This window comes from Bombyx mandarina, chromosome 03 (genome assembly GCF_030267445.1).
Source record: "Bombyx mandarina strain Sakado chromosome 03, ASM3026744v2".
NCBI lineage: Eukaryota > Metazoa > Arthropoda > Insecta > Lepidoptera > Bombycidae > Bombyx > Bombyx mandarina.
The window spans coordinates 1687682-1702701 of NC_143210.1; the positions used below are offsets into that span (position 1 = coordinate 1687682).

Here is a 15020-nt window from a genome sequence, read left to right on the forward strand (position 1 = left end):
TTTATATAAATATATATTGTTATATATAATAAATACTGTAGGTCCGTTCTTGCATTTACATTCCTTAATCCTGATGCGAAGCAGGTCTGCGTGCAGCGTGAGCTTGTGAAGAAAAAAGCTCGTGTGCAATTGATTTTGACGTCGTCGTGGCCTAAACGATAAGACGCCCAATGCAATCGTATGAAGCGATGCACCGATGTTCGAATCCCGCAGGCAGGTAGCAATTTTACTAATGAAATACGTACTTAACAATTGTTCACGATTGACTTTCATGTTGAAGGTGCAGTAAAAATCAAATTCGCGAAATTATAATTTGCGTAATTACTGATGGTAAGACGTCTTGAGTCCACACTGATAGGTACCACCACCCTACCTATTTCTACCGTGAAGCAGTAATGCGTTTCAGTTTGAAGGGTAGAGCAGCCGTTGTACTGTTAAACTGTGACTTAGAACTTATGTCATAGGTGTCTATGGGCTCCGGTAACCACTTAACACCAGGTGGGCCGTGAGCTCGTTATCGAATCTAAACAATAAAAATAAGCAATTCCTTGTTGGAGTGTGGTGGTTTGCACAATACAACAGACTTAAGCATGTCTTTAAAATGCAGTACACACGTTGTGATGAGTCTAGTAACTATTATACAGCATTATAACTCTGTTTTTAAAACATAGGAATGGTATTAAGTAAAAGACTCTTATAAAAACATTATATTTATTTTAAAAATAACACTGTTCGCTCTAACTGCAGGCAAACTATAATAACTAAATAATTCTAACAAGACAGACTGCCTTCTATGCTCAAACATACACTAAACAAAATACTTTCATTCACTGCATTTGCAATTCAATTCAGACCACTAAAGAATAGTAAATACCCATGTACATTTGTAACAGTTTGTATTCATAAATGCATTCAAGATGTCCACTTTATGAAGATCACATCATGCCTCCCATACCACCCATTCCACCCATACCTCCCATGCCACCCATAGGGTTAGGCTCTTTTTCTTGTGGAATTTCACAGATCACAGCTTCAGCAGTAGTAAGCAGTGATGCAACACCACTGGCATCGGTCAGGGCTGTCCGCACCACCTTTGTGGGGTCAATGATGCCCTTTTCAATCATGTTTACATATTCATTGTTGAGGGCATCATATCCAAATTCATCTCCAAGATCCTCCACCTTAGCAACAACAACAGAACCATCAATGCCTGCATTTTTTGCTATTGTCATGCATGGCATCCTCAGAGCTTTCTTTACAATCTCTACACCAGTGGCCTGATCACTGTTGACTGTTTTGAGTTGTTCTAATACTGGAATACATCTCAAGAGTGCAGAACCACCTCCAGGTACAATACCTTCCTCAACTGCAGCTCTAGTGGCATTAAGGGCATCATTAACTCTGTCTTTTTTCTCATTAACCTCGACTTCACTTGAACCACCAACATGTAAGACTGCCACACCTGATGCTAGTCTAGCCAGACGTTCTTGCAATTTTTCTTTTTCATATTCAGAGTTTGTCTCCTGAATTTGGTCTCGAATCTGTTCAGCACGCCTGTCAATGTCTGATTTCTTACCCTTGCCCTTCAATAGCAGAGTGTCATCTTTAGTAATTATCACTTCACCTACTTGACCTAAGTCTGATGGTTGGACATCTTCAATTTTGATGAGATTCGCATCGTCACCAAATACAACACCACCAGTAGCAATAGCCATATCACTCAGGGTGGACTTGCGGTTATCTCCGAAGCCTGGGGCTTTAACTGCAGCTACTTGCAAACCAATTTTCAATCTATTAACAACCAAAGTGGACAGTGCCTCTCCGTCTACATCTTCAGCTACTATGACCAGAGGCTTCCTCTGTTGATTAGCCATTTCTAATGCTGGAATAATCGTTTGAACATTGCTAATTTTTTTCTCAGAGAAGAGTACCAGAGCATCCTGGAATTCGACTTTGGCACCTTTAGAAGAATTAATGAAGTATGGTGAAATGTAACCCCTATCAAATTTCATACCCTCAATGATTTCAAGCTCGTCGGTGAGGGTTTTTCCATCTTTCACTGTGATTACTCCATCTCTACCTACCTTCTTCATTGCATCAGCAATGAGCTTGCCGATTGCCGTGTCCCCGTTAGCAGATATGGTAGCTACTTGTGCGATTTCTTCGGGTGTTGTAACGGGTTTCGACATTCCTTTAAGTTTCTCTTTAACGGCATCTACGGCGAGCATCACGCCTCTTCTTATCTCAATCGGGTTAGCACCCTTTGATATTTTTTCGAAGCCCTCCTTCGCGATTGCTCGTGCCAGTACTGTGGCAGTGGTAGTTCCGTCTCCCGCCTCCTCGTTGGTATTATTAGCTACGTTTTGTACTAACTTAGCACCGATGTTCTGGAACTTATCCTTGAGTTCAACACCTTTGGCGACTGTTACGCCGTCTTTTGTGATCTTCGGGGACCCCCAAGATTGTTCCAAAATAACGTTTCTACCTTTTGGACCCATTGTAACGGCTACGGCATCAGCTAGGATGTCAACGCCCTGCAGCATGAGAGCTCTTACATCAGCGCCAAACCTCACATCTTTGGCATAAAATCTTGAAAGTTGATATGATTTATGGAGAGAAACAGTTTGACGAATAACACGAGGTAGACGCAACATTTTTAAAAATTGTTTTGATATTAGCAGTATTTCAATTAAGGTCCAAACTGCTGCAAACCTTATTTCTCGAAGATTCTAGCCGGGTTCGTAAAACGTGATCTTCCTCCGGTTGTAGGTTATGAAATACTAGTGGGGCTGCCAAGAAATGAATTTCAGTAACTCCCATTCGTTTGTACATTAATATATTTAAGAACTTTTTTTTATCAAATGATGTTGTGACCTTTATATTCATTTTCTGAACGAAATCTGAACTTAGTTATGTGTAGAAATCGTAATTTCAATCAAATTAATAAAATTCTGGCAAATAAATCATTTGATTTTGTTTTTCGCGAAAAAGTAGAGACAAATTTTGCTTCGTACCGCTATCACAACAGTTGATGTCAACACTTGATGCGAATTGAACAGTGGAATAATTTTGAGGACCGAGTTCACTTAACGAAACGAGATGTGATGGAACAATTCACTAATGTGGTTGATTTTGTTGAATTGTGGTAGTTATGTGTTCATGCGTAAGGCTATCTAATTAAATAGGCCTGATTTATGTATTTTAGGCTTGAGTTACAAATTACACTTTAAAATATTTATTACGAGTATAAAAAATAAAAATATTTTATACTATTCTGTTTAAAAATTATTCATTACTGTTGGAGTTTGAATATATGTGTAATGGCAGGCAACACTTGTCACATGTGAAATAATAGTTTTCGAATATTGGAATGTTTATTTAAATATTTAAAACAAATGATTGTCTTCTCTTCAATTATGACTAGAACTTCTGATCTAGACACGGACAGTGCAAAATCTTAAAGTTTTATAAAATTAAATATTGTGATGGTGTAATAGTGTACAAAGTGCTTAAAATATATATTAACCATGAAGCAGAGTGTTTTTAAATAGCCCCTCACTTTCAGAACCCAATCCCCTCGAATTTAACCGTTCAACATTTACTTTTACTTTGCGCTTACTTACATTACTTTTCAATATTAAAATCTGACTGTTCCATTTTAAATTCTACTATTTTAGAGGCATTTAATACCAGAGAATATGGTAGCATCGATAAAAGAAAAGCGCAAAGCCTTAATTTGGCGTGAAGATTCAAAATTTTAATGTATTTCGAAAATGTTTTTTGTTACATAACTGTCATTTAGACTACATACTTCATTGTAATCAGCGGTACTTACAAATACCGGCTAGTAAATTATTTGTGAAACTTTAACCAATTTTTACACTTGAATTTAGATTTTGGAACAAATAAAATAAAATATTTCGTATCATATATTTTTTCAGAACGACAAAGGCAAAGAGTTTAGTTTCTTTTTAACTGAAGATCTCCGAATGTCAGATGAAACGTTGTTGTTTAGAATTGTATAAATACAAGACTTATTTGAAATAAGCTTTAATTTTTTAGATGGGTGGATGATTTTTACAGCACAGTTTTATTATTATTTACCTACTACCGAAGGAGCTCTAAATTCTACGTGAATTCTTCGATCCACCTTGAGACGAGGTTGCAAGCTAAATCGACCTGTGTGTACCAGTCTTCAAACCAGAATGCTTCGATCAATAATAGTACTAGATTAAAGATCAGGAACAAAAATAAGACGCTCCAGTGGCCACGTTTGCAGACACGAAAACATCTTCATTTCTTAGAAAAAAGTTTAATAATGTTAACGACTTCAGTTTATTCTAAACCTTAATACTTAAACATAAAGTTTAATTACCATTGCAAAATATATGCATTTAGGTCCTTTCGTCAGAAAAAGAATATTAAGGAATAAATTTAAAATGTCACTTGAACATAAAAAGACATCAGTACAAAAATATTTATTCTAAAATGATACTTAAAGCCTAATTTATAAGGTTAAAAATATTTGTTTAAAATTTCGTGCTTATTGTATTGTGGAACTAGATGTAGTTCTTGGTATTACATTTCAATGCTCAGAACACAGTAAGTATTGAAAGACATAGAGTTGCAGAATATACATATTTGTTTTAGGTTTGTTTTGTATGGTCGCAACTATTTTTGACCGATTCAAAAAAGTAGTAGATAATATTTTACATTGCCGCTATTACAACAAATAGGTGATAAAAAATAAAATTGAATAAAGTAAAAAAAATATGAAAGGAAACACGATACATGTTTTCCACGTATTCTTTATACAGAAGTAATTAAAACAATAATGTAGGTTTAATTACCTTTAAACAGATTCAGTTTGTTATAAAGCTGTCTTTTAGAAGTCATTTTTATATGAGCGGTTTCTTTTTACAAATATAATGTAATCTTATATCAATGAATTTGTCTATAATCAGTTTCATTTAGGCTTATTTTATGGCTGTGTTCGTTTCCCCCAGAAAACAAATCCTTTTCAGCATATACGCTTAAAATATTTACACATACATATAAAGTTTTTTTAATACTTTTTTGCATTGATTTGCCACCACCATTGAACAATTCTAGAATTTTTATAAGGGTTCTATATTTCTTCTCTTTCTTTCGCGACAATATATATCCATTGTGCACAGCGACAAGGGGCTACTAGGAAATCTACAAACAAAAATAACATTATAAAATAACAAAACTACTCTATGCATTCCCTGTTCAAAAATTGGTGATGTTTGTTACAATAGTTGGTGCCTTGTTGCAAACATTGGCCAAACAATTACAATATTCGTAAATTGTGTTTTATTTACAATATAATTGTGTTTATTATTTTATGAAAAACACTTAATAATATAAATTTACCAAAAAAAGATATTCCTTCCAAAACCTTGGTGTTACGGTGGTTTTTTACTCAGTTTTTGAACGCGCATTGCAGCGTTTTGACGTCTTAGTGTTGGCTATGATTGGACCATACTAATTTGAAATAAGACCACAAATTTATTTGTGGTCTTATTTTTCGGGCCGTTTTTGAAGCGCTAATCGCGAATCTAGTAGTATTATTGATCGAAGCCAGAATGCATTAAATTTGTTACAGAATTAAGCAGGCTGGTGGTACCCATCCGGACAACACCACAATGTCTTCCCAGCAGTAATTGCGCAATAACTATTAACGCTTCCCTGGAACCATATATTTTTTCGATAATTTTGTTATTAAAGTCCCTTATAGAGGAGTGTGATTATTAGAGTCCTCAGTGTTCAGCGTTATGCAGAAAATTTAGTGAGAAAGTTAATAATTTTTAATATAGCTCTACTACGAACAAATTCCAATGCATCAACCGACTCCCTGTTTTAATTTCCGTAGGTACATTGCAATCTCAGATTGGTTTTGACGTTTGTAATTAATCTCACTATTAAATAACCTATGTTTATGCGTGTTTAATCTATAATGTTTATTACTTTTGTCAAGACTGCTAGTTTTGCATTATCGAATTAAAAACACGTGTTGATAGCAATATTACGTGGTTTTATCTTGACATTCGAGTGCGGTAAACTCGTGAAAACATTTTAGTTTTGGTACGATTTACGACCACATAACTTGTATTACATAATGGACGTTTCTGAGTAAGTACCCCATAAATTTATTTTTAGTTGAATAAATACGAAATCAATTTTTCAAACATGTGCTTAAATAAAATTACACTTTTTAGATCCGTAGCTCTTCGCTTTTGCATTTTCGATCTTGATAATTTTATTTCAACATTGATTAAATTTAATTTCTGTACAGTTCCATATGTGACCAAGAAGGATTATTAGTGGGCATAGGGAATCCTTTGTTGGACATATCCGCCAGTGTTGACGAGGACTTGCTGAAGAAGTATGACCTGCACCCCGACGATGCCATTATGGCTGAAGAAAAACACATGCCACTCTACTCGGAACTCGTTGACAAGTAATTGTGAATAAAAATACAAAAACTAAATTAATTAAAAGTTATTATAAGAGGTAGTTAATATACCTTACTGCTATAGTAAATTGTTAAATACCATACTTCTAAGAATTTAAATAAATAGAGATTTAAATTTCATAACCTTTGCCTTCTATATTTAGGTATAATGCAGAGTATATTGCTGGTGGAAGCGTTCAGAATTCATTAAGAGTAGCACAATGGATTCTAAAGAAACCAAATATTTGTACTTACTTTGGCTGTGTGGGAAATGATGAATATGCTAAATTATTAAAGGAGAGAGCAATGTAAGTAATTTAGCTGTTATTCTCATATTGTGGTGCATATTATTTTTATATTATATTATTTATTAGATTTAGTATTAAATCTATTCACTCACAATAAGCTTATAACATATTTATAATAATTATAATTTATACTTTAAAATTATGTATATAACTAAGACATTTATAATTTACAAAAATTTTGACTTGCAACATCATTCAGACTTAGTAGCCATCTTTTAAATAGCATCTGATAACTGTTTTTGCTATAGAAATCTATTATACTATAGCCTAATCTAAAAAATTGAAGAGATATTTCTTCAGTTAAATGTTTTTCCAAGAAATTTTCAATTAAATGTTGGCTCCCCCAAAATTAAAACCAATTTTTAAATAACCATCATATTAATAGGAGAAAGCTTACTGAAAATATGCCACCTAAGGTCTGCAGAGTTTTGGATTTTAGTTTCTATAACTATATTTATTGTATTGTATTTTGCTTGAAGTACATATATTTCAAAATTATCAGTAAAATGATTGACATAAGATAACAATAATTCTCTGTGTAAAGAGGAGATATGTTTGCCACACATTGTGAAGCATGATGCAATATCAAGAAACATGCTGTCGAGATAATTGTGACACAGAATTCAACTATACTATAATACTGATAACATTTTCACCCATTGACTCTGTATCTTAAATAATGTTTTGAAAGTATTCTTTTAAGATATGAATTATATAACAATAAGGTTATTATAAAATGATTGGGGTGTTTACCTTAAATGGTATTTGAAAATGAGGATTTCTTCTTTTTCTATGCAAATATTCATAAACATTTACATTAGACAACACATTTTGTTTTTAGAAACAAAAGCGTAGTTGTTTTTGTGGTGTATGTATGTATTAACATATTTAAAAAAACGGACAAATTATGTTCCTAACTTTAAATGACCCACTGCTTTCATTATTCCAGTGCAGATGGAGTCCACGTTCAATATCAAGTATCAAATGAGGTAGCAACTGGTACATGTGCAGTGCTAGTAACTGGCACACATCGCTCACTGTGCGCCAATCTCGGTGCTGCACAACACTTCACACCAGATCATTTACAGAAAGAAGAATGCAAGAAAAGCATTGAAGCAGCGAAGTTCTTTTATGCTTCTGTGGGTTATTGTTGTGATTTTTTTGTTTTTCAATTATTTATTCTTATTGCTATTGTGATGAATCAGCTCACGACCCACTTTATGTTAAGTGTGAATATGACAGCACTCACATTTAACTCACCTTAATCCATCGTCATATGTCCATTGTATTATGTAACGGTTGTTGTACACTTCAAATTGGTATATATAACTGCTTTACTCAGACATACACAGGATATTGATACCTATCCATGTGGGCTTGCTATACACCTTAGCAACAGGGCAGCTAAAAGTAAAAAAGAAATTTAAATATCAAGAAATGTTATACAATTATGGAAAAATTTCATAATTCAATGTCAGCAAAAGCTAAAGTTTATGATGTGGATGAGGAGAGCTGAAAACGGGGCTTGATGGAGTGGATTGGGAGTGGCCTGTGTCCAGCAGTAGATGACTGTAGGCTGATGATGATGTTGAAAGCTAAAAATTTAATATAATGAGTTCGACCTTTCTGCTCTTTGTTTGGTTTAATCACATGATAATGTTTTGGATTCTTAAATATCTATCAATCCAACATCATACATAAGAGCTAAAATTACTACTTTGACAAATTATATTTAATATTCCAGGGTTTCTTTGTGGCAGTTTCTCCGGAGTCGATATTGTTATTGGCCCAGCATGCGCACGATAATGGACATACGTTTGTTATGAACTTGAGTGCGCCCTTTGTCTCGCAGTTCTATAAGGAACCGCTCGAGAAACTTCTCCCTTATGTCGACGTGCTCTTCGGGAATGAATCGGTAAGTTTTTTAAATTTTATTCATATACGTTATAGACGTCGTAAATAAATAAAATGTTCATTTTATGGTATGTGATTTTTTACCTATTAACATTGTACCGTTTTTAATCATAAATAATACAAACGGTACAATGAAGAAAATTGTTTACTTTAATGTTTAAATTTCACAAATCCATATAGAGTAGTATGTTGGTATAAGAATATATAGAATTATTATAATATAAAAATAAAACGAAAAACAATTTATTTTATTTGGAATGGAGGAATAAATATTCAACAAGTAAATTGGATTGAAACAAAAAGGATCCAACAATTAAAATTATAATATAATATGTAAACAACTCTTTGTTGCTTTAACAAGCGAAGTAAAACTAAATCACAATTTACCAAACTTTTGATGTATATTTCCTGCCTCGGAACAGCCATGTTCCGATTTGAAGAGTGGGATAACTATTGCACAATACAAACAAGGTTTTATACCTTCTATTATGCAAATACTTTGGACCTTCTTGTTATGATATCTGTGGGCTATTGGTGGTGCTACATTCACTAATTATTGAAGGTCGATTCTCCCATTTATGAAGTCTCCGTGTAAATATATCGGAGAAAGTGCGTATTTCAATTGACGACTGTTCAAAATATTTAAAGTATCGTATTAAAGTTAACAGAGATCATTTGGAATGAGATTCATATTTTTAAAAGGCTATTCTGTTAAAAAATAAACTAAAAAACACTGTACCGTAATGAATGCATTAAAAAAAGATGTTTTCCTTGAGAGATCATATTTATAGAGTGACTAAAATTTCTGTAGTGGAATGAATGATCCCTTCTCAAAAAATTCCAGGAGGCAGACGCTTTCGCGAAGGCATTCAACATAAATTCGAGCGACGTGCAAGAGATCGCTTTACGGATCGCCAGCATGCCCAAGCTGAACGCGAACCGCGAGCGCATCGTGGTTATCACGCAGGGCTGCCAACCCGTCGTGCTGGTACAGAGCGGACGAGTCACCCTGATACCGGTCGAGGCTTTGCCGAGGGAACGTATCATTGACACAAATGGTGCCGGAGATGCCTTTACTGGTGGATACTTGGCACAGCTCGTGCTGAACCGCGAGCCAGCCGCTTGCGTGCGGTGCGCTGTCTACTGTGCCACGCATGTCATCCAGCACCCGGGCTGCACATTCAGCGGACCCAGCGAATACAATGACTGATCTTTGCACCAAACATTTAAAACTCGAATATTATACAATTAGTTGTTGAACATTAATTAGGGTTGTTAAATAGGGTATTTTACTAGTGGCGAAAAAAATCTAGGTAAGCAATCGAAATATCATCTTTTCGCATTCAAAGTTTACAATTTCCAAAAATATTCGAAATTGAGTTAATATGCGGAATCATTTGGTACCAGTATTTTTCTCATAAATACTGTCAAAAGAGCGTAGTTTAGTTTTAGTGTTTTTTTTAATTTACTTATATTTTGACTGCTGTTAACAAAATTAGTACATAATTTATCTTACTTTAAAAGACAAATAATGCAACTGGTAATAACTAAAAAATAAATGTTGCAAAGATGATTAACATTAAAAATATCATATGTTAAACCTTTAAAACACTCTCCTGTAAAATTTGGTAACTTTTGTGATTATACAGTTTTAATGCGAGAAGACGATATGCTAATTTTGTGTTAAATAATTAATTTCAAATACCTATGCAATATTTTTTATCTATTATACAAGTAACGGATTCAGTGGCTGGCCATAATATATATTATGTGTTTGACATCATTAAATACCTACTAAAAGTCAAATGCATATCCTGTTTGTCTACACTTATTTCGCACACATCTTGATAATTTCTTGAGTCTTATTTAAACAGTTCCCAAATGTTAATCAGACTTTTATTTTGTTTATTAACTTCAAAATCAAAGGCACTAGCCTTGCATTCTAGCATATTTACAACTAGCACTTTACAACTTTCCTGGTGTTTCCTTTGACATTCTTTTATCCAGAATAATCACACCAGTGCTACATATTGGAACTGTTTACTGAACTACAAAGCATAAAGTTAAATTAGTTTCTTAATTCCCGTAATCTAACAAAGATTAGTTATTTATTTTGTCCAGTATAGTGTTCACTAAGTAGTGATGAACCATTTTTTTTAATGTAAATTACAAGAGTTAGTGATTTTAGACAAAAAAAAAACTAGTGACTTATTACCAAACACTCAATTAAAAAGGTGGCAGTTTTGGATAAAAGCCATTTTCTCAAAATATATGCAAAAGTGTGGATTTGTTGAGTTTTCAACCGCCCATGACTGAAAAATATTAACTTCAATTTATCATTAATAGAAACCAAGAAGTATTAAATTAGATCTGAAATGCTTATTATATTCTGAAACAAAAGAAAACAAAATAATTTACTATTTTCATGTTATTATATATTATTTTACTTTTAAGATTATAATGTCTTTGAAAGCTATATAACTACATCAGTTCCATTTTTTGGCACAAATTAACAATAAGATAAATATAATTATTCGAATTTTAAGTAACTCTCTTATTCATTTGTTTTGTTAATCAGTTTTGAAAAAAATTGTAGAAAAGGACTTTTATCATTATGATCAACATAAACACCTTTTCTAATTAATATATAATTATAGTGACAATTTTGTCAATGAGTAATATTTTCATGTTATTCTTTAAAATATCATAAACTGCAAGGATATATGTTTTAAATATCATATGAACACTATTGTGTAGTGTACCATATGTATCACCCAATTAGGTGCAGTGGCTCTTTCATCTCCAAGTAATGGCATGCAGCGATATGTTTCATAAACAGCGAACTTTTTGGTACTGTCCATCAGCTTGCTAATACTCCTTGTTATACAACCAGCATATGTCACGTTGTCTAGATTAAATCTACGCATAATCTGTGCAGATTTTGTGTCAATGCAGATTTTATTTTTACACACCAAACAGCAGCCAGTCTTCAATATGTTTGTTTTAGGTTTTGGAAGCCTGTAATATTATAATAATAGTGAATGTATACAATTTAATGTATGTACTTATTATTTTAAAATGTGTCAATAAATTTTGTTTTGAAATAGGTTTTTTTAACCTATATACAAGTTTCGAGTTTTTTTTCCTCAGAGTTCGTCTTAGAATAATCCTTTTTTTTAACCCTGGGGAATATTAACGGATACCCAGTCGAGGGGTAACGGACCTGGTTATGTCGAGCTTCGGCGCCTTGAAAAAGGCGCGTGAGGCACTCGCCCCGCAAAACCGACTACCGACTAAATCCTATCCCTCCACACCGCTTACATCAAACCTACGGTACCGCAGTGCGCGCCGAAAGTCCCCTTCGCCGGTACCCGTCTTGATTATACTGCGGGATTCCATCTCCGAGAATATCCCGAACGACGTGAGTGGGCGCTTCTCGCTCGCTCCGCCCAGCCCGCCTTTGCACTGAAGAGCCGAAGAGGAATCCTACACCCTTTCGCGCTCCTCAGCCTCACAAAACGCGATGACCAGGTCACAAAACCTGGCCATGGCCTCCTACGAGCTCTGGTTCTCTAATATGCGGACGACAACAGTCAGCAAGGGGAGGTCCCTTTCCAGCACCGCTATGAGATCTCGCCGCGAGTTCTTCCTACGCGGGCACGCTTCGAGCTCACCGTCATCGTCCGGATGCTCGCACTGGTAGTACATACGTAGGTATTTAACAAGCTTGCCTTAGCTTCTAAATTCCAATATTTGATTGTTTAAATTTATTATATTTTAAACTAGCTAACACGCTAGAGAACAGAACTATTACTATAACGTATGTCAATTATCGATGGTGGCAAAAAAAAGATATATAAATTATTAGGGCTTTTACCGCATTTTAAATATTTTCCTCAGCTCTTGACGGTTGTAGACGCATTACACAATAAATTTCGTTGCAAATATTTAGAATACGCTACCAAAATATGCGAATATTGTTAATAACTTTATTATCCAGGCTGCTAAAACATTAAACCACTTACTCTATGCATTAAACGAAACTCAAAGTCTCAATTTATAAATACAAATTATTTTATTAGAACAGGGTAGGTAGATATTAAGTGAATTATCTATGGCTAATAGCAGGTATTGCTACCTATTGGACTTTTTGGCGGGAACGCGATGAGTGAAGTTGTGTGATTTGTTTTATTTTGTCTATTTAGTGTTTCATCGGGTTTAAATGTGTAATAATGGTGGTTTATTCACCGCTTAATATCTGTGAAAGTGCACAAATGTGGGAAAATGAAACAAAGCCGCTGGACGTAACTTCTCGTGATCCTCCAAAAAGTCCACTGAAAAAATCTTAGTAAATGACCACCATTTTACTGAGATTAGATTTCATCTCATATCATCTCATTTAATTTCATCCCAGTTGATTCATGTCTCAAATTAATCATTTTCATTTCATTTCACTCCATAATATAATTTTTCATAAAATTAAGAATATCCATTAAAATAAGACATGACTTAAAGGTCTCAGTTACCAGGCCATAAATCTCCTAAAAAAAATATTGCTACCTATTGGTTGTATTGTTTTTTTTTTTTTTTCCTACCTAAGCTGAGAGCCTTGAGAGGCTATTTCAGTGTAACCCTAACGTTTGTAGGTGAGCTCACGGGGCTCAAACCTGATGACGTTGCTAACACGAACCCTAGTAAGAGCCGTGCTTCGCAGAATCTACCACCGGATCGGAAACGCGACCCACTGAGAAGATCCGGCGAGAAACTCAGTGGGCTGTGTCTGAGAGTTAATTTACTCGTCGAGCCCTTCGTCGCAAGCGACGGGTTCGACGAGAACGGTGACCGGTGCTTGAAGTACCTAAAAGCACCGTTAGTGGATCGGGAGGATCCGAGATGACGCGTTTTGGGCGACGTCGACTGCTTTCCATTCTGTCCGCAGGATCGGGAATGTAGTTACCGGCGGCCACGATGAGAGGGTTCTCGTGTCGTGCCGCTTTATCGAAGTGGGTTGTATTGGTACCTACCATGGAGTTAATAAGTACGGTATCTACCTACCTACCTACCTGAAAGTTTTACTGTGTACCTAGCATAGACCGTGGTACATAGTAGGTACCTAGTAGTAGTAGTTTTATCATTTAAGTATCATACCATACAGCCTACTCTCACATACATTTTTTTTTTATGAAAAATGGTATTATGAAATGAAATGAAGTTGATTAATATGAAACGGGGCATGAAATGAAATGATATGCGATGAAATATAATCTCAGTAAAATTGTGGTCATTACTGAGACTTTTTCAGTGGACTTTCTGGAGGATCCCGCGATGTTACCTTCAGCGGTTTTGTTTCATTTTCCCACATTAGTGCACTTTCACAGATACTAAATAGTTAATAAACCACCTTTGTTAGAAATTTAAACCTGAAGAAATAATAAATAGACAAAATAAAACAAGCCACACAACTTCACTTCTCGCGTTCCCGCCAAAAAGTCAAGTTTTGTTGAATTGCCCTTTTTTTTTAAATTAAATTCATTATACTTAGGAAATGGTAAAGGATTCACAGTCCGTACGTGCTGCCTCAATACTAGTAAATATATAGAACTCTATTAGATAGTTGCACAACGGCGTTAAAATTTTGTCCCCGAAATCTGATATCAAGGTAACTAAAAGGTAATAATTATGTCCTATTAAGCATTTGAGTCGACTATTATCAAAGCCGGCAATGTGACTTTTGGACAATTATTGGTAAATCAGAAAAACGAATTATTGACTTTGAATTCCATTGGCAGTCACAAAACTCTTCTGAACGACATCTTAGATAAATAACAGGTTAAGTATTAACCTTTATTTAATGCAGGTTTTGAACCGTATTCTTTGAAGGAGACGATTATATTCAAATCAATCTGTATTGACATATCAATAACATTTTTTTGTCCAAATACACAGATTGCCACCTTTGATAATAGACGACTCATTTATCATGCGTGGAAATGTACACAAGTGTAACAAAAATTAAACAGTCATGGTGCCTCGGGTTTTTCAAATAAGTCTGAAATTTTAATAAATTCCCGCGATTTTATTGAGCAATTGTCATCTTCTTTCTTTTTCATCTGATATCATACAGTTTCGTTCAATTTCATTCGAATTGATAGCAATTTCAGATTTCAATAAACTTCATTGTATTCCGCTCAATTAAATTTTTCAGATTATTATAACTAAGTACAAATTATAAATATGCATTATCCACGATTTCATTAATTCGAGGGTAACATCTCAAAATTATATGATGGCTAATAATAACATAAATGTCAATACATAAT

General features: G+C 34.4%; 2 protein-coding genes across 2 annotated transcripts; one reads left to right on the forward strand and one right to left on the reverse strand.

Moving 5' to 3' along the window:
• Positions 1-694: 694 nt before the first annotated feature.
• LOC114250865 (heat shock protein 60A) lies at positions 695-12756 on the reverse strand. The gene is made up of 3 exons (XM_089736356.1): positions 12578-12756; positions 8047-8190; positions 695-2789 (listed from the first exon to the last, which is right to left on the reverse strand). Exon 3 carries the CDS (start codon positions 2652-2654, stop codon positions 936-938), a length of 1719 nt encoding a protein of 572 aa, XP_089592482.1. The 5' UTR covers positions 2655-2789; positions 8047-8190; positions 12578-12756; the 3' UTR covers positions 695-935.
• Adk2 (Adenosine kinase 2) lies at positions 5269-11828 on the forward strand. The gene is made up of 6 exons (XM_028184910.2): positions 5269-6156; positions 6320-6484; positions 6643-6786; positions 7736-7925; positions 8531-8701; positions 9545-11828. Exons 1-6 carry the CDS (start codon positions 6143-6145, stop codon positions 9908-9910), a joined length of 1050 nt encoding a protein of 349 aa, XP_028040711.2. The 5' UTR covers positions 5269-6142; the 3' UTR covers positions 9911-11828.
• Positions 12757-15020: the final 2264 nt, after the last annotated feature.